Here is a 25,010-nt window from a genome sequence, read left to right on the forward strand (position 1 = left end):
ACTAGGGTTTGTGCGGGGCGAATTTGACCTCTTATATTTCGGTTTCAAGAAGCTGGGGACGCGTCCGATGCGCAACCCATATTGCTCTCAGTTGATGTTTTCTTGTGCTCCGATTCCGATCTCGCAAAGTGAACCTTGCTTCCTATCCGAGACTTTTCTCTTCAACTCATTTTTTGTTAATTTTTCTCCTATTTGATTCTTTTTCACGCAAGTTCGTTCATGCACATAAGACACACGTAATGAGCATATTTTCACTTCAGAAATCATGTGATCTGCCACAACCTACATAAGAAATAATATGCAAATATACTCAAAACATGCAATTTTCATCACTTATCAATGTTCAAATGCCATGTGTCTCAATCTCATTCGTTACTTCACCACCTTATCAACATGTGAATTACACGCATTTCATTTTTTATAGTCATGAATGAGGTGTTCAATATGCTCACTTTGAATGATGTCGAAGTGTATAATAGGTATAATCTTTATGTGAGGTATCTAAATAAAAATTGACACAAACTTTAAGTCCCGTCTATGCATTTGGCCTATTACAAAAATCTATTTATTATTTGATACGGGATAAAATGTAGAATAAGTAATATACGCATTAGCAATATTTGATAAAATATTTAAAGATAAAAATGTCTTCCCAAATAGGTACTTCCTTAACAAACGATTCTTACTATATAGCAATCAATGCATTATTTATTCTTTATATAATAGAATTTATATTATTAACCTCGTATAAACGATCTATGTATTATAATTGTGGTATAAAAATAAGATAATAATTACGGTATACATAATCCTGGAATTGCTAATTCTTTTTTTTTTTTCTTGCTGAGATTGCTAATTTTGAAATTAAAATTCTATCAAATATGAGAATAAAATAATCTGATATTTTATCTCGAAATTATAATACCTTGTCCTTATTACACGAACATGGTTATGAAGTATGTATTTGGATTTTGGCCTAAAATAAAATTCTTTTGAAGCCCGGGGGAAATACAAAGTTTTTTCAGAATTTAAAGGGGAGGCAAGCACAACTAATGAAACTAGAAGTCTCTGAACGTAATTCATACAAAAACATGTGAATGTGTGTAAAATTGCCAACCTTTAAAGGCTTAGAACAGGTAGGGTTTAGGGTTTTGGAAAGAAGACCAAAGTCGCAAATAAAACAAAAACGCAATTCGCCTAAACCACTCTTCTTCTTTTAGCAGAGGAGAGCTCTCAAGATGATTACAGGTGGAAGAAGCTTGGTTTCTTCACAACCTGCGTTTTCAAACGATTCAAAGAAACTTCTCGTATGCACAGGAAACACCGTTTCTATTTTCAGCACCTCCACTGGCTTACAGGTTCGCTCACTTTACTCGGCAGCGAAAAAATGCGTTGTTTAAGGTATTGTAAGTCGTTAAATTATTTTTATTTTACAGATTGCTGAATTGGAAGGTCATAAGGCATTAGTAACTTCGGTGGTTGTAGTACCGTCTACTACTCCAGCTGGCAAAATATTGTGCTACTGTTGGACAGCGTCACATGATGGTACCATCAAATATTGGGACTTTTCAGTGCCGGAGCTGATGAAAAGTATTGATGCTCAGTTCCCCATTTACTCTATGGTAACAGCTTCTCACTTTCAGAGTACTATTTAAAGATTGATTAAGGAAGTGCTTTGCAGGTTTTGTGGCGTAACCACTAGTGTTTTTGCATCAAAATTATGCTTACCTGGTTAACCTCTCAGCAAAAAAAAATAAAAATGCTTACCTGGTAACGATATATAGTTACGTCAAGCTTGAAATATGACTCTGCATCCGGCCAATTTCAGTGCTAAAGCCAAGAATCTTCTGAAGAAGATGTGTATTTTACCATCCAATATGAAAAAAAAAAATGAACTTACAAGGAGAAAATGGATTGTTAGTGAAGCAAAGGATCTAGCATCAGGTAATTCAGGTGCCAGTGGTGTTCTAATTTGCTAAATAAATGCTATGCCGATGCTTGAGAGTTTCTGGAATAATATTTAGGCAAGTACACAAAATATTTAAATGGGACAAAGTCAGGAGTAGTTGGCTGTGGGTGTGTTTCCTACTAGAGGAAATGGTAGGTTCCTAGAGGCCAGGAGTGTGTAATTTTTCAGTCAATCCTGGAAAAACTCATGAAATGCATTACACGAACAAAATGACAATCCTTCATGACAAGGCCTTTGCTGTTGCTTTCTTTTGGTTGTTTGCTACTGCTCAGGTCTAGTAATGTCTCTTTATCAGACTCTGTTGTGCTAGCGTTCCCCATATCTATCTGATCATCCCTCTGTAATCTTTGTCAGGTGATTCCAGGTTTATTATCCCAACCTGCAGAGAGTAGCGAAAAGCCATCTGATCTTTTTGCATATGTATCTACCAGAGAGTTCAAAGAACAGCAAGGACTGGGTAATGCTTTATTCTGGCAGATAAGGAAGTGTAACTTAACCAAGTCTACTTTGGTTGGTGGAGTGACTTTGGCCGAGGTATGCAAAATTGTCTGCCATGCTTTCTTTTATCCGAAGAAAAATTATATGTTCATTGTTGGAATTTGTGCACTAAGAATCTAAGATGGTTCCTCTTAAAAAAATGATTGTGCAATAGGATGGTTTTACTTCGAAAAGAGTGAATTGTTTAAATTGTGACTAGCTTGTCATTATTTAGAACTGTGCCAAATAGATTGTCCCAAATAGAAAATCTGCTGTGAATATATTCTGGACTGTGTCAAATTAGAATATCCCAAATTGAAAATCTGTTGTGAATATTTTTTCTCAACTCGGGGAAGATTGTCTTTAATTCTGGTCAGTCATAAGGCTGTGTCCATTTTCCTCGAAGGGAAGTTCGAATGTGTTTCATAACACAGAAAGATTTTGTTAGACTCACTTTAACTCCTCTCAATACATCCTTTTTCCCCATTTAGTTTTTTAAAATAGATTTCTCATGTTTTCCTAACAAACAGTAAATACTTACTTTTCAGTGCTGCTGTCGTTATTTGTGCCAAGTCAAACTAAGACTCTTAATTCGGAATAGGGGAATTTAAGATTTCTCATTCGGCCCTCTGGTGCCAGGTGTTTTGGTTCTTTTTGTCGCATGCAAGTTTATTTTAGCCGCAGACGCTCAATATGATTTACTATGCAAAGGACAATAAGTTGCTGTAGACATTGTTCTTTGTCCTCATTTTGTTCTTTGTTTCTATGATCGCTTTTATTAGTTTTGGGCCAGAAAGGGCTGGGGTTATCTGGATGGGTAAATGTGATGCGAGGTAAAAATGGCTCCTCAGAATGCATAATGTGATACCAGCTGTTACTGATATAAAAAGGTGATATCGGCTGTTACTGTAAACTATAGAATGTGTGTACATCATGGTATGATAGTATAGGCTGTAACTTTTATTAGGTATCCAGAGGTATTCTTGCAATTTTTCTATTTTGTATGTACTCATGATTTTTATCCATTCCTATCATGTTGTCCCATCATCATTTGCTATCTGCTAATTCATGTCCAAAAGTTGGGGAAGAGGAATCTTATGTACGAGTTCATGGTCTCTAAAGCATAAAATTTACACCAGCATACCTCCAAGGGAAAAAGAAAAAAAGAACTTAATATTGGGTAGCTTCTTGTAGCTGCCATACTCAGATCTAGTTCATTAAAAGTATTAGCATTTCAGATATCTCAGAACCTTGTATATCATTGTAGTTTTAAAACTATCAAGTTTGTTAATAAAGAAATTAAAAGCTAATTTTGCATTGCTACTTGTTATCCATCTCATAGATTTATGCTATTAGGCTTAATTTTATTTGGCAGAGTATGACCATGTCTGACATTGACAGTTCATACAACAACAACAACAACAAAAAAAAAAAAACTAGCGCAATCTCACAAGTGTGGTCTGGGAAGGTTAATGTGTACGCAGACCTTACACCTACCTTGTGAAATTAGAGAGGATGTTTCCGATAGACCTCGGCTCAAGGAACAGTGAAAATAAAGCAACAAACAATAGCAACAACAAGGTAATAGGGTAACTGAAACGAATGACACAACATGTTATAATAACGAACCAGGAATAAGAAAATACAAGAATAGTACTAGTACTACTGGCAAGCCTAGGAGAAACTCACGACTACCTGTCAACCTTCAATCCTAATTCCCGAGCTCCACACCTTCCTATTGAGGTTCATGTCCTCGGTAAGCTGAAGCAATGACATGCCCTGCATAGTCATTGACAATTCATAGATTTCCAAAATTGATGTTAATGATGTCCGAAGAACTATGAGTTATGACAATCCCCTGTAGATTCTCTTTCATTTCCCAAAAATTCTTGTTGCATTTCAATGCAATTCTTAGTCCATTTTATCATCTTTCCTTGTCATCTGCCAAGTTGTTCTATGTGAAGATGCCCTAGGTTGTTCTGTGTAAAAGATTACAGTGAGAGGCATGGTGCTATTTCGGAAAGCATGCATTAAGTTTAGCTAATTATAGGAATTGGAAAAAAAAAATACTTTTTTAGTTAAAGCATTATGAAGTTAACTGTTTCTACATTTATGTATCAGATACCATCACGAGTAAAATGTTATCTAGCTTATAAAAAATATATCAGACCAGCTAAAGCTAGCAATTTTTGTAAGTGTCATGCGACGCAAAATAAGTGATTTCATGTTGAGCTCTTTCTAGCTAGTGTAAAAGTTGTCTTAAGCTATCTTTTGCTTCTAGATAGTCCATACCATTAGTCACTGACAGAAAGCTTTCTTGTTTTACACTCATCTTCTTCCTTTGAAGGGTTGACGATCTTTCACATCATTGTTTTTTCCTTATACTTACCCTTATCTTATTTTACAAAGTAAAGCCTACAATGGCATTTTTGTATGTGATTGAGAATGACCATAGTTTATAATTTCTCTCAGACTCAAGACGCACAATCTATAACACTTAGTTCTTCTGGAAGATACATGGGCATATGTGACAAGCGCAAGCTTCGCGTATGGGAAATACCAGCAAAAGATTCTGATCGAGCAGTGTTTCAGAAAATCAGGTTACATCATACGAAAACCCTGAGCACTCTAGCTTTTCATCCAACAGAGAGGATTGTTGCAGCAGGAGATGTAACAGGAAGGATCTTAATATGGAGGGGTGTTGGGGTGCAGAATTTATCATCTGGTAATAAACAGAGAAATGGAGGACTAATGAAGGATGTGGAGGAAAGGCCCGGAGTTAGGGGAAACGATGATGCTGATTCTTGTACCACAAGGCATTGGCATTCTGCAGAAGTGAAAGTTCTCTTTTTTTCTTCCGATGGTGCCTATGTCTACTCAGGTATAAATTAAATATGAGCAGCATTGTTGGTTGTGTAAAGACGAGTTTAAAACCTTGTACTTATGGGGATGTTCACGTGCATAACTTATTGCATAGAAAAATCATAGAAAGTTCCTACTTAAGCACACCTCTTTTATTTATTTGGAATTCAGACTACAAAACGAATTATATCAATTCGATGTTTACTTAAATTTAGCAACTATTTAACTTGATCCAGGTGGGAAGGAAGGAGTTCTTGTGGTTTGGCAGTTAGACACAGGGAAGCAGAGATTCCTCCCGCGAATAGGATCCCCCCTTTTGTATTTTACCATCTCATCTGATCCTTCTCTGTCCTCTGTAAGCATATTTGTCTATAAAGTGAAGGTAGTGGATTTTGTTCTTACTAAGTAAGTTTGTCCAGATATCTTGTGCAGATAACCGAATCCACCTTCTCAAAATGCCTTCGATGGAGGTATTGAGATCCATTCAAGGAATCAAGGTTTGTTCTTCTCCTCTCTCTGAGGCAAAACACAATTCGAAAAGATTAAGAGTGGAGAAAAAACTTCATGCCTGTCATAATTTCGCTAGGATATTGTGCTGTTTTTATAATACTTATCAAGAGAAAAAAGATCCAGGTTCATTCTATTTACATATAAGATGAGCATCAGAATAGTAAGAAAATTGGATAAGAAAGCTTCGGAGTGTTTTCCAAGCACTAGAACAAATCTATTCTTAAACAGCTGTACCTTTACTTTCGGCTCATGTTTTCCTTTTGGTTTTGTACGTATTTTCTTTATGTGGACTTTCTGTAGATTGGTTATCGTAACTATGAACCGTGTTTATATGAGCAATACTAAAGATTCCTCCAGCCCAATTGTTGCGGTAGGTTGGATGATCCTCTTTGCCCATGTACTGTAATGTCTTTGCTTGGAGTGCTTGGTTAATCCATTTAAAACACTTATCTCCATCTTACCTGATATTTTGACATAATATATTAAAATTTGCCCTTTGGGAGTCCTTACAGCGTTAATTTTTGCAGCTTCGTAGCACACTCCTGGACACGTGTGATGGCTCATCTGAAGGAATTGTTTTTGACTCCGCTACCGGGCTAGTTGCCATACGTTCAGAAAATTACTGTGTCCAGTTTTATAGCTTGTTTGATGACCGTGAGGTTTCTGAGGTAAGTGGATAGATAATAAGTAGCATGAGTTGATATTTTCTTTTCTGTTTAGCACTAAACTTCCCTCATTAACCCCCACCATCACAAAATGGAAGATAAAATTGAAAAAGGAAAAAGAAGTTGGAACCTAATTTTGTTTTACCCTCTTTTCAGTCGCGCACCTTCCTGTGGTTTCTATCTTTTTGTTTCAGTTAGTTTGCATGGTTGCGCCTTTGGGTCGTTAACCTTTCGCTTTGATTCATAGAGAGGGGTTCACCTTTACTTGTCCTTAAATATTTGTAGGTTACATCTGATGTTCCCACCTTTATATAGGAGCTATGCATTCTTATTTTACAGGAAAGCTTTAGATATACCCAAAGATTAGTGGGGGAGGGGGATTAGAGAAGAGCAAGCATTTAAACATGTAGATGTACTTTTGGCAAGCAGTTCTCCTCTTGCATCAATGCTTAAAATATGTGCTCTTTTTACTAGAGTTTTCAGTTGATTTTGCCTAGTCTGTCCATTTGTAGGTTCAAGTTTGTGAAAGAAGCCACCAACCAGCTGATGAAGTCACGGTATAGATTTTTTTCCTGGTTGATCTTCATATTTTATTTGTGAAATCCTGAACAGCTATATCCCAGTATTTGGATCAGTATTATAATTTTTCATATGCTTGTGTGTGTGTGTGTGTGAATGAATGAATGAATGAATAAAAGTTCGTCTCTGTGTGTTCGACTAGTCCACTTCAACTACATATTAACTCGTACTCCTAGAATTAAAAAAGAAAACATTGCCTACATCCTAGAATTAAATAACCCAAGATCCATATGATTTAAGCTACCCTTATGCCAAAATTAAAGATTTTGTAAGCATCTATTCCTTACAAAAAATATGATGTTTTTTCCCTTCAAAACATCTTTTATTTCTCTCTAATCAGATAGTCCACAAAAATGCATAATGGAGAACTCTTTCCCAGATCTTCTTCTTCCCACTTTCTGTCCCTTCCAGCATTGTTGTAAAGACTTCACACTATGGGGCAGAAACTAAACTCAATAAGGCTAGAAGTTCAAAAGCTCAGACCAGAATGTGGATTTTCCCTTTTGTGTATTGGCTATCAAAAACTCTTCTCTCCAACAAATTTTCCAAGGAAAAGTGAAGAACAAAAAAACGTAGCCAATATTGGCATTAATTTGGCTGTTGAACTTTGCCTTGTGCTTCGCATCACTAAACATCTTACCTATTACGCTCCTATCTTGAGTTCCATACTCTTCATACCATACATGACGACTCCTGGGACAAATTGCTTAGATGGTTAGAAGCCCTTCTATGTAGAACAATACTTTTTTTTGAAATTAATATCGTAATATGAACATGCTATTTAAAAGTTTTGAGGGTCGAATTTTTTTTTTCCATTTGTTGCAGGTGGTAGTGAATTTGGTGGCCCTCTCTCCAGAGGGTTCCATCATGATTACTGTAGAAACCAGGCTTGCTGAAGAAGGAATAGGAGGTCTTGTAAGTCTGAAGTTCTGGTCATGCAGCTCTTCAAATAAAGACTTCAGCTTATCCACTGTTGTCAATGAGCCCCACAGGTTCTTTCTTGTCTAATTCTTGGAGCTCCTTTGGTCTCAAATATGTATTAGCTTGTGCTCTAAGCCTCTAATAAACTGGACAGTACTTTTCTCCTGTAAAATCTACCTATAGTCCAGGTTCCTTTCATGAATTGACTTTCAAGCTCTGCTGTGTTTGCAGAGATTCTGGTATTTCTTCCATCGCTTTCCACCCTTCGCGTCACATAGCTGTTAGTACTTCACGGGGTGCTGATTTCAAGGTAAGCAGATAGGTTAAAGTGACTTGCTAAGTAGATAGGTTAAAGTGACTTGCTAAGTAGATAGGTTCATGTGACTTGCTAAATTACCCATTCTTAAATAACACTTTGTTATTTGGTAGGTTTGGGTAGGCAGTCAGGAGATGCAACAAAAAGAGCGGATGCAAAATGCTGGATGGACATGCCATTCTGTTGGTTCTTACAAGTATGTTTGCCTTAAATTTTACATTATAGAGAAGTCACATTGTTGGTTTTATTCTATTATTACTCTAGAATCTCCAAAGAAAAATGACTACAACGGTGAGAATAAACACTGACCACCATGTAGAAAAATCCTGTTTAAGAAAAGAGATTCAAGATGAAAATATCTCTTTCTAGCGATCAACTGGCCATTTAGTGTTCTACCCCCCCCCCCCCCAAACCCCCACCCCACCAGTTTATGTGAACCTTCAGAGTACTAGGGTCAAAATGATTAATTTTTTGTGTGAATTCGGACATAGAATTTTCAATTTTTTTGAAATAAAATTTACATATTAGAAATTACATAAAAAGTAAGTCACAATAGTTAGCAATTCGAAATATTTAAAAAATGTGGTCAACTTTTTTTTGTTTGACTCCCCAAATAGTGATAGGTTCATAAATTGAAAACGAGGGAGTGTGATTATGGCTGCTTGTTTGTACTTTGCCAATGTTGATGACTACAATATAATGAATCGATAAAACCTCTATTTTCTTGTTTGACATGAACCCCCCCCCCCCCCCCCCAAGAAAAAAGCCAATGACAGCTGCGGCCTTTTCTGGAGATGGTTCTGTGCTGGCTGTAGCTGCAGAACGAGTCATTACATTGTGGGATCCGGAGAAGAATATTCTTGTGGCGACAGTTGGGGAGAGTCTTGAGGTAAGTTCTTGACATGCCAGTATCAATGTTACTCTTTTGACCTATCAGAAAATATCAATTTGACACTTCTGAGTTCAAGATTAAAATTATTTGCTTTGGTGAAAGAAAGCTTGTTACCTAGTATTTGAATCCTTTTTACCTCAAGGTGGTCTTTATGACTCAATTCTGAGTTACCGTCCAGAAAATTCCATTGCAGATTTGATGCTCTTCTTGTGGTACTTTGTACACCTCTATTATTCGTTCCATAATATTGATCTGTACAATATTTTCTCATTTAAACTATTTTCTTGTGCAGCCAATCTCTTCCTTAGCATTTATTGGGAAGTCGGAGTATATTGTAACCACATCACAAGGTTCTAATGCACAAGTATCAGTTTGGAGCATGTCAAAGCTGTCTGTATTATGGTCTTACAAGCTTAAGATAGAAGGTTTGTATATCTCTTGTTTCTCATGCTTTGGCAGTTTATAATAATTTGTAATCCTTTTTTTAGAAGGTAATGTATCCAGTATTTTCATAAAATCATCAGCACAGTATATTCTGGAAACCAAAATAGGAGTGTTACATCAAAAGAAACAAAAATACAATCCGTGTTCTTCTTACAAGGAGCTTAAAACATCTAGAATTGAAACAAGCTCATACACCAAAAACAAAAAAGCAGAATACACTTCATCTTAATTTTCTGGAGAGAGTTGCTTATATCTTCAAAACATCTCGGGTTCCTTTCCTTCCAAACTATCCACCAAATAGTTGCTGGGGCAATTTTCCATCCGTCTTTGTTTTTGGTAAAGCTTGCCTCTGAGTTCCAGCTTAGTAAGAGTTCTAAGGTTCTCCCTGGCATTAATCATCTAGTACCTCTGAGGTTGGTGAACAAATCCCATAGCTGGTTGGTCACTTTACGATGTAGAAACAGATGGCTAATTGTCTCAGCATCCTGTCCACATAAATAACACCCAGATACAATTGGTATACCCCTCTTCCTTGGGTTTCTCCCGAGTAAGGACAGCTTCCCTAACCACCAACCAAGAAAAGCATGCTACTTTATAAGGCACCCTTACTTTCCATTTTTGCACCCAAGGCCATAAACTGAGTTGAGAATCCTCCTGGTTCAAATCTTTATATGCTGAGCCGACTGAGTAAATACCACTAATATGTTTCTACCATTTGAGTGTATCTTCACCTTCCTGCAGTCCTTTGCCTTGTTCCAAATGTTATAGAACTCAATTATTCTGGGCACCTCCCAATCTTGTAGGGGTCTCCTGAAAGTCAGGTTCCCACCTTGTGTAGAGTGTAGACCAAAGTTCATTCAAAGTAACCCCCTGTTATTGATTCAAATTATAGATGTCAAGATATAATTGTTTTAAGTTTCCGGCGCCCTACCAGGTGTCCTCCCACAATTGTGTTCTCCTTCCATCTTTCACATTAAGACTCAACTTTTCCTTTAGGCTTGCCACAAATTCCATATGGATCTTCAGAGACCGACTCCATAATGAGTGTTAACCTCTCTAGTCATCCAAAATTTACCTTTCCATATTTTACCCTAGTCACATTGCTCCATAGTGGTTGCTCCTCCTTTGGGAACTCCACAACCACTTCATCAAGAGGGCCTTTTTTTGGATAAGTAAGAGGCTTTTGTTATGCTTTCTTAGATTCCTGACCTCCAACCCCGCTTTTTGTTTGCAGATAGTAAGGGTCTTCCATTTAACTATGGATCCCCTTCTTCTCTTTCTTTCCTTGCCTTCTAGCCTCTTTTCTACACTTGCTGGTAAGGGAAATAAAGACATCATGTAGGTAGGAAGAATATCCAGAACTGAGTTAATAAGTATCAATCTACCTCCCGGAGATAAATAATTTGCTTTCCATCTTGCAAGCTTATTTTAACACCTCTTTAAAACTTCATTCCAAATGTCTTTAGGCTTATCATTTACTTCTAAGGTTCTGCTTCTAGTTCATGAGAAAAATAGACTTAATTAAGGAAGGGGACAATGGCTTCAAACAGTGTTATAAAAAGCCACCGCTTCGTCATTTAAAGCGCTGAAACAATGCGAAGTGGATTATCGGTTCAGAAATGTAGCCATGCGCTTCATAGAAGTGTGCACTTAAATACTGACACACAAAATGATCCTAAGGAGAAGTGGTCAGTTCTTCGAATCTCAACTTCGAGGAATTGGATTAATATTGGCACTATTGTATATGAATACTGAAATTAGTTATGTTAAGTGCAATTTGATCGTTATAGTACTAAATTCATATATGTTTATATTTTTAAATATTATGAAGTGCACTTCAGATTTTTGCTTTCGGAACCAATCCCATCTAAATGTAATTGCCAATCATATTTCCACATTTTTGAAGTTTTTATAATTTTTGCTTCCAAATATATTAGGTTGGCTCTTGAATTTGAATCTTATGCATATGGAATCTAATAATCTTTCTAAAAGTTAACTGAAGCCAAGGGCTACTGGACGTACTGATTAGTTAGTTCTATAGTCTAACCCATGGTAGATAGTGCATTTTGATATTCTTTATATATCGTGGAGGGGTCAAAGTCCCAAAATTTGATGACTAATATCTAAGTCAAGGGGTCATATTCATCTGGGGGAGATTTGCTTAGCTGCAGGCTCTCCTCATGTATCACTGCATTTCTATACATATATTAGAGTTGCACGTATTGGACTACATCTAGTGCACTGTTTTTTTTTTCATGCCAAATTCAGACTGGACTTTTGGGGAAATTTTAAGCTATTTCTTGCTAATGAAATCAGTACCAAAAATTTAATTTGCTGCTTTGGAATAAGAAATCAGGAAATCACAAAGAGACTCAGAAACCAAGCTAAGCTTTCCAAATTAGCGCCTATTATGTGCTCAAAACTAAAAGGTCTGAAGAAGTCTAGCAAATTAATGATAAACTTGTTGGCTGGGAGTTCTGTTTGCACAATCCTTTATATTGTTATGCAGTGTGTCAGACATTACCGCAATTCATTTTTCAATGTCTCATCCAACTAGTACTTATTGATTGCTGCAGCTGTAACTTGTGCGATCGATGATTCTTTATTTGCCATCCTGGCCCTTGGTCCAAAGTCATTTGGATCTGGGATGTCTAATGAAGCCACAACTCTGGGTACGGATGGGGTGATCTTATTATTCAACGTTGGAGATCTTGTTCCCGTGGCTAGCTGGTTTGTAAGAAAGGTAATGATTCCTCTCCTCAATTTTGAGTTCGTTTTTATTTCTTTTCGAAGTTTTCAGTTGGGAACTTGATGTTAGTGATGGGGAATCTTGATTGAAGGCTGTTGAGAAAACAATTACCTTCTCCATCTCTTTGTTTTTATCCGTCTTCATTCTCTCGTGTTTCCTGCACCTAGTGTGTAAGGAAGCACGAGAGAAAATATTATTGATATATGTTAAGTGTTTTACAATAACCCTATTTATATACAATGTTTACATATACCTAAAGCCTTCTATATAATGCGGGACACTATACATGAACTAATTCTAACACTCTCCCTCAAGCTGGATATATAAATTATATGTACCGAGCTTGTTACATATATAACTAATACGAGACCAGGGACTTGGTGAAAATATATGCAAGTTGATCATTTGACTTCACAAACTTTGTAACAATATTTCTTGAGAGAATCTTCTCTCTGATAAAGTGACAGTCAATCTCAACGTGTTGGTCCTCTCATGGAACACTGGATCTGATGCGATATGAAGGGCGGCTTAATTGTCACACACAAGTTCCATCTGACTGATTTCTCCAAATTTTAATTTTTGAGCAACTGTTTGACCCAAACTAGCTCACATGTTGCAAGAGCCATGGCTCGATACTCTGCTTCTGCGCTAGATCGAGCAACTACATTTTTTTTGCTTTTCCAAGAAATCAAATTACCTCCTACTAAAACAAAATATCCAAGTGAGGAATGTCTATCAGAAGGTGACCGTGCCCAATTATTATCTGTGTATCCAACAGTATGCTCATGGCCTCGATCCGCGAATAGTTGTCCTTTGCATGTAGTTGATTATATATCCCGAAGAATGCGAACAACTGCATTTCAATGACTATCGCAGGGAGCGTCCATAAACTAACTTACAACACTCATAGGAAATGAAATGTCAGGTCTAGTCACTGAGAAGTAATTCAATTTGTCAACCAACCGCCTATATCTTGCAGGATCGCCAAGAGGCTCTCCTTGCCCTGGCATAAGCTTAGCATTCAGATCTATATGAATGTCGACAGGTCTGCAACCCATCATTTATGTCTCCTTAAGAATGTCTAAGGCATACTTCCTTTGCGAAATAATAATACCTACTTCAATCTGCCGAGATCCTTAATCTGGAAGTGCTGAAAGAGATGTTGTTTCAGACTAGTATTACCATCTTGATCATTGCTAGTAATAACAATATCAACCACCAGATAAATACAAAGATTAGGAGCATAATGCCGATAAAACACCGAGTGATCAACTCCACTACGAGTCATACAGAACTCTAGAATAACTGTGTTGAACTTACCAAACCAGGCTCGAGGTGATTGTTTCAAACAAGACAACTAAACTCCCCCTGAGCAACAAAATCAGGTGGTTGTTCATATAAACTTCATCCTCAAGATCACCATGGAGAAAGACATTCTTAATGTCCAACTGATAAAGAAGCCAATGACGAACAACATCCATGGACAAAAAAAGACGAACATATGCGACTTTAGCCACGGGAGAGAAAGTGTCGCTTTAATCAAGCCCAAATATCTGAGTATATCCTTTTGCAACCGGACTAGCTTTAAGCCGATTAACCTGGCCATTCGGGCCGACTTTGACAACATAGACCCAACGACAATCGATATTAGACTTACCTGGAGGAAGAGGAACAAGCTCCTAAGTACCAATGTAAAACATACATCTCGTCAATCATAGACTGTCGCCATCTTGGATGAGATAGTGCCTTACTTGTAGACGTAGGAATGGAAACAATGGTCAAAGATGATACAAAAGTATAATGGGGTGATGACAGACGATGATAACTTAAACCAACGTAATAGGGGTTAGGATTAAGTGTGCATTGTAAACCTTTCCGAAGTGCAATCGGGGGACTAGGAGGAGACAAGTCCACAATACGTGCATAAGTTGATGCAGGTAGTGAATTATCTGGGCTGATACTGCACATGGATGACGATGATAAGTCAAGAGTGGTGGCCTTGTGGCAGGTGATATAGGAGGAGCAACTGTAGACTCCTCAAAAGTCAGTATAGGTAGGAGTAAGGGTGGCAAACTGTCGGGTCAGATCAGATATGAGCGTGTCGAAAACGGGTAATTCAAAAAACGGATAAATTATCCGACCCGACCCATATTGAATACGGATAAAAAACGGGTTATCCGGCGTATACTATGGTTATCCATATTATCCATGGCTTATTGAATATGATCACTCTTGGGAGAATTCCTAGTCTTCCAATCTTGAGGAGTCCCCAATTTGAGGCTTCACAAATATAGAAGTTAAACTCATTAGTTATCCATTGGTTATCAATTTGGTTATCCATTTTCTAAGTGGATAATATGGTTCTTATCCATATTCGACCCGTTTTAAAAATGTTCATTATCTAACCCATTTTTAATGGATAATATGGGTGGATAACTGTTTTCTTTTAACCATTTTGTCACCTCTAGGTAGGAGTGCCTGCGGTGGTATTGTTGATGTCAATGGGGATGTAAGAGGAGGAACAATACATTTCCTCACAAGTAGGTACAAGTACGACCTCAAATATATCAAGATGATTAGATGAAGTAAAATAAGGTTGAGACTCAAAGAATATGACATTGACTGATAAGGTTGGTAGCAACGATACCCCTTTTGAAATTGAGAATAGCTAAGGAAGACACACTTGAGAACACAATGAGTTAATTTATCTTTTCAGGGAGCTAAGTTATGAATAAAGCATGTACTCCCAAAAACACGAGCATGAAGAGAGTTATCAGGAGTATTGAATGTGAAATCTGATTTTGAATGGAAGATGAAGGCATCCAATTAATTAAGTCACAATTTGTAAGAACTACATCTCCCCGAAAACGCAGCAGGACATGGGATTAAATGAGAAGTGAGCGAGCAGTTTCAATGAATGCCTATTCTTTCTCTCTACTACCCTATTCCGTTGAGGAGTATACATACAAGATGTTTGATGGATAATACCTTGAGAAGTCATAAACTGCGGAAACTGAGAGGATAAATATTTTAAGGCATTATCACTACGAAAAGTGCGAATATAAACACCAAACTGAGATTTAATTTCAGCACAAAAACTCTAGAATATGGAATACAACTCAGAACGATCTTTCATTAGGAAAATCCAAGTATATCTTGAGTAATCAACTAATCATCAATGAAACTAATAAAATAACGAAATCTTAAGGTTGAACTGACTCTACTAGGATCCCATATATCAGAATGACTAAAAAATAAAAACTCTGCACAACTCTCAACACTACGTGAAAAACACTATGTGAAAATGTCACCCGAATATGTTTACCAAGTTGACACGACTCCCAATCAAATCTAGACACACTAGACAACCTAGGCACCATCTTCTGAAGCTTGGATAAGCTCAGATGTCGTGAATTAGGTCTGGACGATCTGTTGCTGGACATACTGTAGAGGGATTGGGTGAGTTAAGATAGTAAAGGCCTTGTGATTCGTGCCCTGTGCCAATCGTTTGTCCCGTACTGTGGCCCTGCATAATAAAAGAATCATCAATAAAATATATACCACAATGAAGGGCACGAGTCAAGCGACTAACAAATGACAACCAACTCATTTGGCTTTTGTTTGGATTCCATTGGCTAGAGTAACATTGGGAAGAGATTGTGAATAAACAATATTTGACAAAAGTGAGCTATTGCCAGAAATATGATCAGAGACGCCCGAGTTCATGACCCATGGTTTAAGAGTAGTAGACTGGGAAACACAAGCAAAGGAATTACCAACAACAGAAGTATCAGTCTGAGCGACATAGGCTACTTGTGGAGGTGTCTGCTTAGTTGCTCGATACTGAAGGAACTCATTATACTCCCCTTCACATAAAGAAAACCCCTGGTTACTAGTCTCAATCTGAGCAACATGAGTATTTCTAGGTGGTCAACCATGCAAAGAGTAACACACCTCACGAGTGTGCCCAAGCTTTTTACAATAAGAACACTTTGGCCGAGTTCTTCCAAAACAACCTCCTCCTCATCTATTCTCCAACGTCTGAGGTGCTCGATTTTCCACTGTCTGGGATGCAAGAACAGATGAGTCAATTATTTGAGATGGGATCATTGTATGACTAGGTGCTGCAGCAAGGCGAAGTAATCGAGAGAATAATTTATCAACTGTGGGAACAGTCGGACTAGTCAAAATCTGGTCGCGTACTGAATCAAGGTCATCAGGAAGTTTAGCGAGGGTAAGAACTAGAAACATCGTTTATCGTTGCTTTTCAACACTAGCAGACACTGGCATCAACTTCTCAAATTCCTCCATGCACTTGTCCCAAGTAAGTAGACATCTAATTTGTGTTTCTTTAAATTTTTTATCCGCGATATCACATCATGGAAACGAGATATGTCATTAGTGTATATAGTGCGAGCCTTTTCCCAAGCTAAAAAGCATGTTTGGAATGGTCGAAACAAGAGAATCAACTTGGAATCAATAGATCGCCATAGGATACTACATAACTGAGCATCAATCTTCTCCCAAAGTACTTTGGTCTTTTCATCTCCTTCGCAAGCCTTCTTTGTTAAAGATCTTGAATACCTTGACCTTTACACTACAACTCGACATACGAAGCCTAAGCTAAGTAGTTGGAACTTCCCTTTAAAGGTTCCGAGGTAATCACAACATTGGAACTTCCCGAACCCGTGTTCTTAAACAAAAAACTATCAAATCCCAAAGACATCGTTGTATTGGAGATAGGTCTAGCAGATTATCACCAAACGAAGGAAACACTATAATTGTCGGAAAAATTACTTTAGCGGCCGGAAAATCAGTGTAGTCGCCGGAAAAATCTTTGAGTGATCGGAATAAAAAGAAAATAGTATGGGTAGGGTCGAAATTACTAGACGAGACAAATGTCCCGAAGAAACTTTTTAAAAAAATGGCCGGAACAGGTATCACGCGCCGACACATGGGTCTGATGCGCTGTCAACGTTAAAGGTTTTGGAGGCGTGTGAGGGCGCGTGGCTAGGGTTCTGCCGGTGTGTTTTTTGGGGTTTGGTCGCATGAGAATTATGCACCCGGCGGTGGTGTTATTTTTCGTCAAAAACCCACCAGAGAAGTGACACAAAACAGCCTGAAATTCACCGGAAAAAAGGCATGGTGGCTGTCCCGGACTCGCTGGTTACTGCACAACGGAGATTTCTCACTAGTTGCCCTGATACCATATGAGAAAACACGGGAGAAAATATTATTGATATATTATAGGTGTTTTACAATAGCCCTATTTATATACAATGTTTACCTACACATAAAGCCTTCTATATCAATGTGGGTTACATGAACTAATTCTAACATAGTGTACAGATGTTTTTTGTCACCTTCAGTTTAATTTTTGCGCCGCCTCTATTTTGCTGTCATCTTCACTCTTCAGAAGACGCCATTTGCAGTTGTGTTGTGTGTATTTTTCTGACACTGTTTCTTGCCTTCCTAATTTAGTTTATACATTGGGCGACATAATGCATCTTCTAATCTTTCTTCTAAGGTGGAAATTCCATCTTTAAATGGGGTCAGAACTGGATGTCTTTACTTTGTTTGCATCTCATTCTTTCTCTTTATAGGCAAAAGGTGCTTCACTTGCTTTTATTCGCGGAAGTTCTAATTCGGAGGGTGGTGTTACTGATGGCAGATCAGTGGAGTTGCTGTTAGCTTACTTAAACAGTGATCATGAATATGCTCTTTTTGATCCACTTAACAGTCACATCCACATACATAAGATTAGTCGAGGAAGTCTCACTGATCTTGAGGAAACAGGTGTGTACCATTTTGTCTACCTAAGTTCATGTCTAATAGGAGTATGTCAAAAGCTTTTATGCATCTCAGTTTCTGGCCTTTATTACTGTGGGGATATACAGGTGCCTTTTAGGGTTTATTTTATGTGTGGCAAGGTGCTTCAGAATACTCTGCATTAGTGGACCAATACCAAAGTATATGAAATAAACCTTGTTCTTAGAAATTTTAACTGGCGCTACAAGCCTTAAAATGACAGTGCCCTGAGGCAAAGATGTATGTTACTGCATGATGTCTTGTGATAACCTTTTGGAAAAAGAAAATTCGTTGGATCAAGTATATATCTGAGAAAAAGTCTTCATAAAAAATATCCGAGAAAACTATCAAAAATATTTGAGAAAGATTTGTCAAAAATATAGATGAAGCATCTTTTAGCTTTACAACGGAGAAATACTTATCTACTCATTGAACACATCAGATGATGCAATATTTAGCTTTAGAACAGTGAGATGCCGGAGTTTGATAAGGGGCTAAGGGGAAGAGGAATGGCCGCAAAAGGGAATTGAACACCTACCCACAGAGCTGTAGATCAAAATATCTCATGATGTTCGATACTCTGCAGAAAACAGTGCTTTTTAATTTAAAGATGACTCATGACTGATGAAACTATATGCTCTTCCTATCTGCAGGAAAGTTTGGTTATGCATCTATCTACGGGGACCTACCAGAATTTAGCTTAGAGAAAAAACAAGCTCCATTAATCACAGCAGTGCCATCAGAAAGGCATTGGGAGACTCTATTTAGTGGACCATCTCACAATCTTCCTCCTCTTACTAAATTGTGTTCGCTATTTCTTGAATCATTATTGGAGAAGAGGAGTAGTGCAGTTGAATGATCGCCTGTAGTCCAGTTGAGCTTCTGTTGAAAGGTAGAATCGCTGGTGTAGCCGAGGCTGTTGTCATCATTGGGATTTAACCCATTGTAGCTGAGAGAGCTGCCATTCCTGCACATATTTTACTAGCTGGCAGCTCCAGGTTGTAAATGGTGGAATCCACTTATAATCAGGTCCAAGAAGTGAATCAGCCGTTCCATAGAGCTGTCTGAGTTGAAGAAAAAATGCCCAGATTGAGCGGGTTTGAAAATTTTGGTAGCATGAGTTTAGTCTGGATACTACTTTTTTACCATGTAACTTAATGTGCCTGCAAGGATAGCAAGAATGCCAATACTGAATAGATGTATGAATTATCTCTTGAGCAAATGCTTCTTCGGTTAGTCATGTTGTGCCTATTAGTATCTTCTGGGAGAGGTTTCTGTGTAACATTCATGGAGCGCACTAGACTCGCTGTTGAACTGCTTTTGGTTTATGAACATTTCAACTGCCGACTTATGAGTGTAACTGGCTTATAAGTCAATTTCAGGCGAAGAGATGGAATGAGATGATCTGTCTTGTTTTTTCTTTCCATTGATTGTCGATTCCTTGTGGAGTTAAGTTGCACTTCTGGTACATTTGGCATGGAATAATCTGTCTTATTTTATGAAGATTATTATTTTATTGGTGTTCAAAAATAGGTGCATGAATCCTGATAATAACATGATGAAAAATATTATTATCGTTAATGATAAGTAGAAAAAAATAGGGTTCGAGTGATAATGTATATAATATTGGAACGCTCAAATTTGAAAAGATCCAAGTGTTTTTTTGTTGAAAGAAGTATTATCGGTAAGAGTAGGAGTAATTGTAAAGGAAACTCTTGCATAAATAAATAAAAAACTATTTCCTGGTACATGGAAAATAAAAATTTGTGTCATGGCTAGTGTTGATTCCTTGGTATTTCAGTGTGTGATAAATTTAAAAGAAGAAGATTGTCAACTAGTAACTTGTGTGAGTTAGTGATTATGCGATGGCATAAAAGTATACAATTAGTGGACCTCTCAGATTGTTATATATAGTCCATAGGTAAACATGAGGTTCTTCAACAAATGCATCCATCGTGTTTACTCTTTCCATATGATCAAAAACTTCTTCAGGTTGTTTTACTGCTGCAATATTGTTATTTGAGAGTGAGCAATCTTATTGCCTTGTTGATTCTGAATATTAGAGAAGAGATCCACAGCCCACAGGTTGATGAGATTCAGCAATCTTTCCTCCTCCTTTGTACCTTATTCTCAAAGCATCATCTTCAGTTAGTCTTGCTTGAGCCATTAATTATTTTACAAAATATTGCTTCTTCTGTGGCGGGAAATGATCCCAGATACCTGACCTGACTAATGACTCAAACTTTTATTAGCTTCATATAATGAGATTTTTCAAAAGAGAAAACCTATATAGTACTAGTTTTAGTAACCTAACATATATATTACTCCTTTCCGTCTCACTATTTACGATATGCTATCTCAATTGATACAAACTTTAAATATTCACAAAATATATATACCTCATTTTATACCATAAATTCGAAAGTTCTTTTTTCTTTTTAAATTTATGTCCAATCAAATAAAATGAAACTGAGGGAGGGAGCATATAAAAAAAAAACCTTAAAGAGAAAAAAAAAAGGAAAGAGTATCTCGGGAAAAAGGGAGGGGACTTGTATCATTACCTATCTTTTGGATAACATAGGGAGGGAGTGGACAGAGTCGACCCACAACAGATGTAGCTCTAGTCCTTTTTACTAACTTCAAAAAAGAAAGGAGAGCAGTTTTCTTGGAACTGAATATAGTACAATTACAGGCACGGAGAAGAAAAGGCTCTCGTTGTTCCATTGATCAAGAATGGCATAGATTCTCTAGAAACCGCTATTGTATGTTCCTTTTTACTGTTTCCTTGCCTTTCTATATGATTATGGAGAGTTGATTAAGGTTGCTTTCTGGTGCAATTGTTAACATTCCTAAACTAGGCTTCAATCATTTTCGTGATTTCATGGCCGTCCCGTTAAATTCAGTGTCCACAGTAACAAATCCATCACCTGAGAATGCAAGAAATTCTTGTGGATTCTTGACCCACATACCAAAGTTCCTTCCTTTTTTCCACTCTAAGACCATTTCAAGAAATTTTGCTTCTTCCCAAATAAGCCCGCCTCTAAATGAACAAGCTTCAAAGGGGAGCAGTAATATTTTCACTCTGCCCAACTGGAGGTCTGGCAAGAATGACCCAAGAAACAAAGAACTCAGACTTTATGATGCCTTTCTATATTTAGAATACATGGTTGGGAAAGGCCACAAGCCTGATAAGACTCATGCAACTCAACTATTGTATGATCTTTGCAATTGTAATAAACTTAGGAAAGCTGCTAGAGTTATGGAAATGATGGTTACCTCTGGTACTATACCTGATGCTGCTTCTTACACTTTCTTGGTAAATAACTTGTGTAAGAGAGGAAATGTTGGTCATGCTATGCAATTGGTTGATAAAATGGAAGAATATGGATACCCCACTAATACTGTCACTTACAATTCTCTTATAAGAGGACTTTGTATGCGAGGGAACTTGAACAAAAGCCTTCAATTTGTGGAAAAATTGATGCAAAAAGGGTTGGTACCAAATGCATATACCTACTCCATATTGCTTGAGGCTACTTATAAAGAAAAAGGGGTTAATGAAGCAATGTTGCTTTTAGACAATATTATTGCCAAGGGTGGAAAGCCTAATTTGGTTAGTTACAATGTTCTCTTAACTGGGTTGTGTAAAGAAGGAAGAATAGATGAAGCAAAAGAGTTCTTTAGAAACTTGCCGTCGAAAGGGTTTAATCCTAATGTTGTTAGCTATAATATTTTGTTGAGGAGCTTGTGCTTTGAAGGACGTTGGGAGGAAGCAAATGAGCTTCTGGCGGAGATGGTTGGAGAAGAACGTTCACCATCTATAGTAACATACAACATATTGATTAGTTCCCTTGCTCTTCACGGCCAAACAGATCACGCCCTCAAGATTCTGGATGAAATGTACTTTGGAGAACAGTTCAAGCCAATTGCTGCTAGCTACAACCCGATAATTGCACGTCTCTGCAAAGACAGGAAAGTGGATGCAGTAATTAAGTGTCTCAACCAAATGTTAGAACGACGTTGTAGTCCTAACGAAGGAACATACAATTCCATTGCTGTGCTTTGCGAGGAAGGAGTGGTGCACGAGGCCTTTTCAATTCTCCACGCTTTGAGGATTAAGCAGAGCTCCTCCACTCATGATTTCTACAGAGCCGTGATTTCTGGTTTGTGTAGGAAAGGAAACACATTTGCAGCGTTTCAGCTTTTGTATGAAATGACAGCCCATGGATTCAATCCTGACTCTTACACCTATTCATCGTTGATCAGAGGATTGTGCTTGGAGAAGATGTTGGTTGCTGCTGTTGATGTATTTTACATCATGGAGGAAAATGGATATAGGCCTGATGTTGACAATTTCAATGCACTTGTGCTTGGTCTATGCAAATCAAGAAGAACAGACTTGTCGCTAAAGGTATTTGAGGACATGATCAGCAAAGGTTATATGCCCAATGAGATAACATATACCATTCTAGTGGAAGGGATCATACATGAAGAACACAAGGAGCTTGCATCAATAGTCCTCAAGGAATTGCATCTTAAACAAGTAATAAGTAGAAATACTGTTGAAAGACTTGTTATGCAATATGAGCTCGAGGTTGAGGATATATTAGTACAGTGAGTTTTTCACAACAATGGGTCAATATTGGGTCACAGGATGAGAAACTAATAAAGGCTATCTATTCATCAGCAAATGCTAATACACCAAATTCAACAAGAAGATTCTCATGCTGCCGGTCAGATGGAGAACTTTATACAACTAATAACCACTTGAGATAATTGGTTTTCAGATACGATACTTGGTTCATAGTAGGCTTTAAAGAGGTCAGATGAAACATGTTCTGTTACTGTATTTTTACCTTAAGCTTACTCTCTGTTACTGGAATTAATGTTACAGAAATGGCTGAATATCTCCTTTATCTCAAGCTTTCTCGCTATTTTGTATTAGAGTATAAGTTCTACGCACTAACAATGTAAAAGGCAATTGCAGGTGGTTCTCTAAGTAAACATTAATTGAAAATCTTAAAAGAGGGGAAGCAATCTTTCATAAAAGCTCAAAATACACCAATAGTGTAAAAATATAGTTTACATTATCAGTGCATAACTGCATATAACTTAAATCCTTTGTGCCATTATGGTATATACAGTATCTTTTTTATTAAGTGTAACCTTGCAGCTTCTTTCCCCTGGCTATATTGTACTAAGTTTTATACAGAAATAGTAGCAACACTGAAATTCTTTTTGTTATAGTGTCATTCTTAATGTTTCTAAGGTTCAGTTCATGGTTCAGTTCCAACTTAGTCTTCCAACTTCAAATGTAGCTCCATTTTGGTAAGAGGGGTTTGGGCTGAATGCCCTCCTCAGTCTCTTAATTAGCAGTTTCTATGAGGAAAGAGGCAAGCCTAGATAATACACCACGAATGGCATTCTTAGACTAACCATTCTTTTCTTGATGAGGTTAATTTTTTAAAAATAGGGAGAATGTTGAGCATGAGAAAATTGATGTTGGCCAAGGTGTAATCTCCAGCATGGTTACAAGTTACTGTCACGCTATTTTTTCCACAAATGACAAATGTGAAAACTTTAAACATATTTTTGTAAATTCTGCAGCCGCTATGTTGGTGACTATTTTTGTGACATGGTCTGAAAAATGTAATCTGTTTTTATGTGCAGCAAAAAGGAAATAAATGATATGACTCCCAAGTCTTTAGGCGGTTCAACTCATCATGAATATGAAACTAGAGTTTGAAAGTTAAAAGGATTCTAATAGTAGAATAACAAACAACTTTCTTTGCCTAGATACTTTTGGACACTGATTTTTAGTGGCTGTGATAAACCATTTCCCCATAGTTTCATTTGCTACTTCCATTGAATGCAAGGGAAGACAGCTACTTACCTTTACTTCAAATACCCACAATGCCAGAGCTTGCTGCTTGCTTATATTCAGTTTGAATTTTGCCTTCCTTTCCTCTTCTTTGTTGTCACTTGTCCATCAATCTTGTTTTATTCTATTTCATTTTTAAAAAATTTGGAAATATAATCTTATTTTCATACCTTAATTATGGTTGGTCAAGTCTTTGTTTCCTAAATTCAAGAAAGTTTAAGATAGCTAAATGGAGAGTTTTGCTAGCAAGTCAACTTTGCTCTAGTAGGCAGGGGTGGGGTGGACATAAACTGTTCCAATAACTTATATATTGCGCATAGTTGTGATATAATCCCGAACTCAACCCATAAAGCTCAATTTTGCTCTTAGGTTTCCTACTATGATGTTGAATGCAAAAACACTATATTGCGCAAAATCACCACTCCTAATGTGTCTCTTACCATAGTTGGCCGCTTCTCACCTTCCCCTAGGTATCTAACACCAGCTTGTGGATGGGACTTCCCCCTCTTTACCTTTTCTGCAGTAGTCTCCATATTCATTTCCACCATGTTACTCATTCATATTCATCTCCACTATGTTATCCTCTTAAAGCATGCATTGATTTCCGGCTCAAAACTTGCAGCAACTCAGCATAATGATTCGACATGTATTTGTTTAATTTTTCTTTTCATCTTGGCATTTGGAAGTTCTACTCAACATTAATACACTTCTTTTTTGTTCTTGTAAATATAATTATTTTCATGATGACCTACTATATGATTCAGTATTTTTTGTGGAGACTTGATCCCAAGCCTCTATACCTTTTTCATGCCTTTGTAATTCTTGAACACCAAGCAAGCACGAGCTAGACTTAGTCCCTGCCACTGTTTTCACTTCAGCCATGCATCTTGAGGCTTCGGCTCATGTTTAACCCTGGCAACTCGTACCAGAGACAGAT

The 25,010-nt window shown here is 37.4% G+C and overlaps 2 protein-coding genes across 4 annotated transcripts; both read left to right on the forward strand.

Moving 5' to 3' along the window:
* Positions 1-1,105: 1,105 nt before the first annotated feature.
* LOC104117706 (uncharacterized) lies at positions 1,106-19,616 on the forward strand. Of its 3 annotated transcripts, XM_018778094.3 has the most exons (17): positions 1,110-1,358; positions 1,437-1,622; positions 2,324-2,503; positions 4,919-5,327; positions 5,545-5,663; positions 5,728-5,805; positions 6,346-6,486; positions 6,996-7,040; positions 7,888-8,054; positions 8,215-8,293; positions 8,413-8,495; positions 9,059-9,188; positions 9,484-9,616; positions 12,212-12,278; positions 12,309-12,378; positions 17,988-18,180; positions 18,846-19,616. In XM_018778094.3, the coding sequence occupies exons 1-17, from the start codon at positions 1,239-1,241 to the stop codon at positions 19,049-19,051; spliced, it is 2,406 nt and encodes an 801-aa protein (XP_018633610.1). In that variant the 5' UTR covers positions 1,110-1,238; the 3' UTR covers positions 19,052-19,616. The 3 variants fall into 3 exon arrangements, 2 of the variants coding, with proteins under 2 accessions (XP_018633610.1, XP_009627084.1); XR_001973553.3 differs by having other exon boundaries at positions 1,106-1,358; positions 12,212-12,378; positions 18,056-18,180; XM_009628789.4 differs by having other exon boundaries at positions 12,212-12,378.
* A 1,217-nt stretch (positions 19,617-20,833) lies between these two features.
* On the forward strand, positions 20,834-23,114 carry LOC104117708 (pentatricopeptide repeat-containing protein At1g79080, chloroplastic). Its single transcript, XM_009628791.4, has one exon. It carries the CDS (start codon positions 21,074-21,076, stop codon positions 22,808-22,810), a length of 1,737 nt encoding a protein of 578 aa, XP_009627086.1. The 5' UTR covers positions 20,834-21,073; the 3' UTR covers positions 22,811-23,114.
* Positions 23,115-25,010: the final 1,896 nt, after the last annotated feature.

This window comes from Nicotiana tomentosiformis, chromosome 11 (genome assembly GCF_000390325.3).
Source record: "Nicotiana tomentosiformis chromosome 11, ASM39032v3, whole genome shotgun sequence".
In the NCBI taxonomy this organism is placed as follows: Eukaryota; Viridiplantae; Streptophyta; class Magnoliopsida; order Solanales; family Solanaceae; genus Nicotiana; species Nicotiana tomentosiformis.

Excerpts from the sequence above, each read along its gene's own strand:
- LOC104117706 (XM_009628789.4), top strand. The coding sequence starts at position 1,239 with ATGATTACAGGTGGAAGAAGCTTGGTTTCTTCACAACCTGCGTTTTCA. Across the intron at positions 5,806-6,345 it reads GATCCATTCAAGGAATCAAG|CTTCGTAGCACACTCCTGGA; the intron begins GTTTGTTCTTCT and ends TAATTTTTGCAG. Across the intron at positions 8,055-8,214 it reads GTTGTCAATGAGCCCCACAG|AGATTCTGGTATTTCTTCCA; the intron begins GTTCTTTCTTGT and ends CTGTGTTTGCAG.
- LOC104117708 (XM_009628791.4), top strand. The coding sequence starts at position 21,074 with ATGGCCGTCCCGTTAAATTCAGTGTCCACAGTAACAAATCCATCACCT.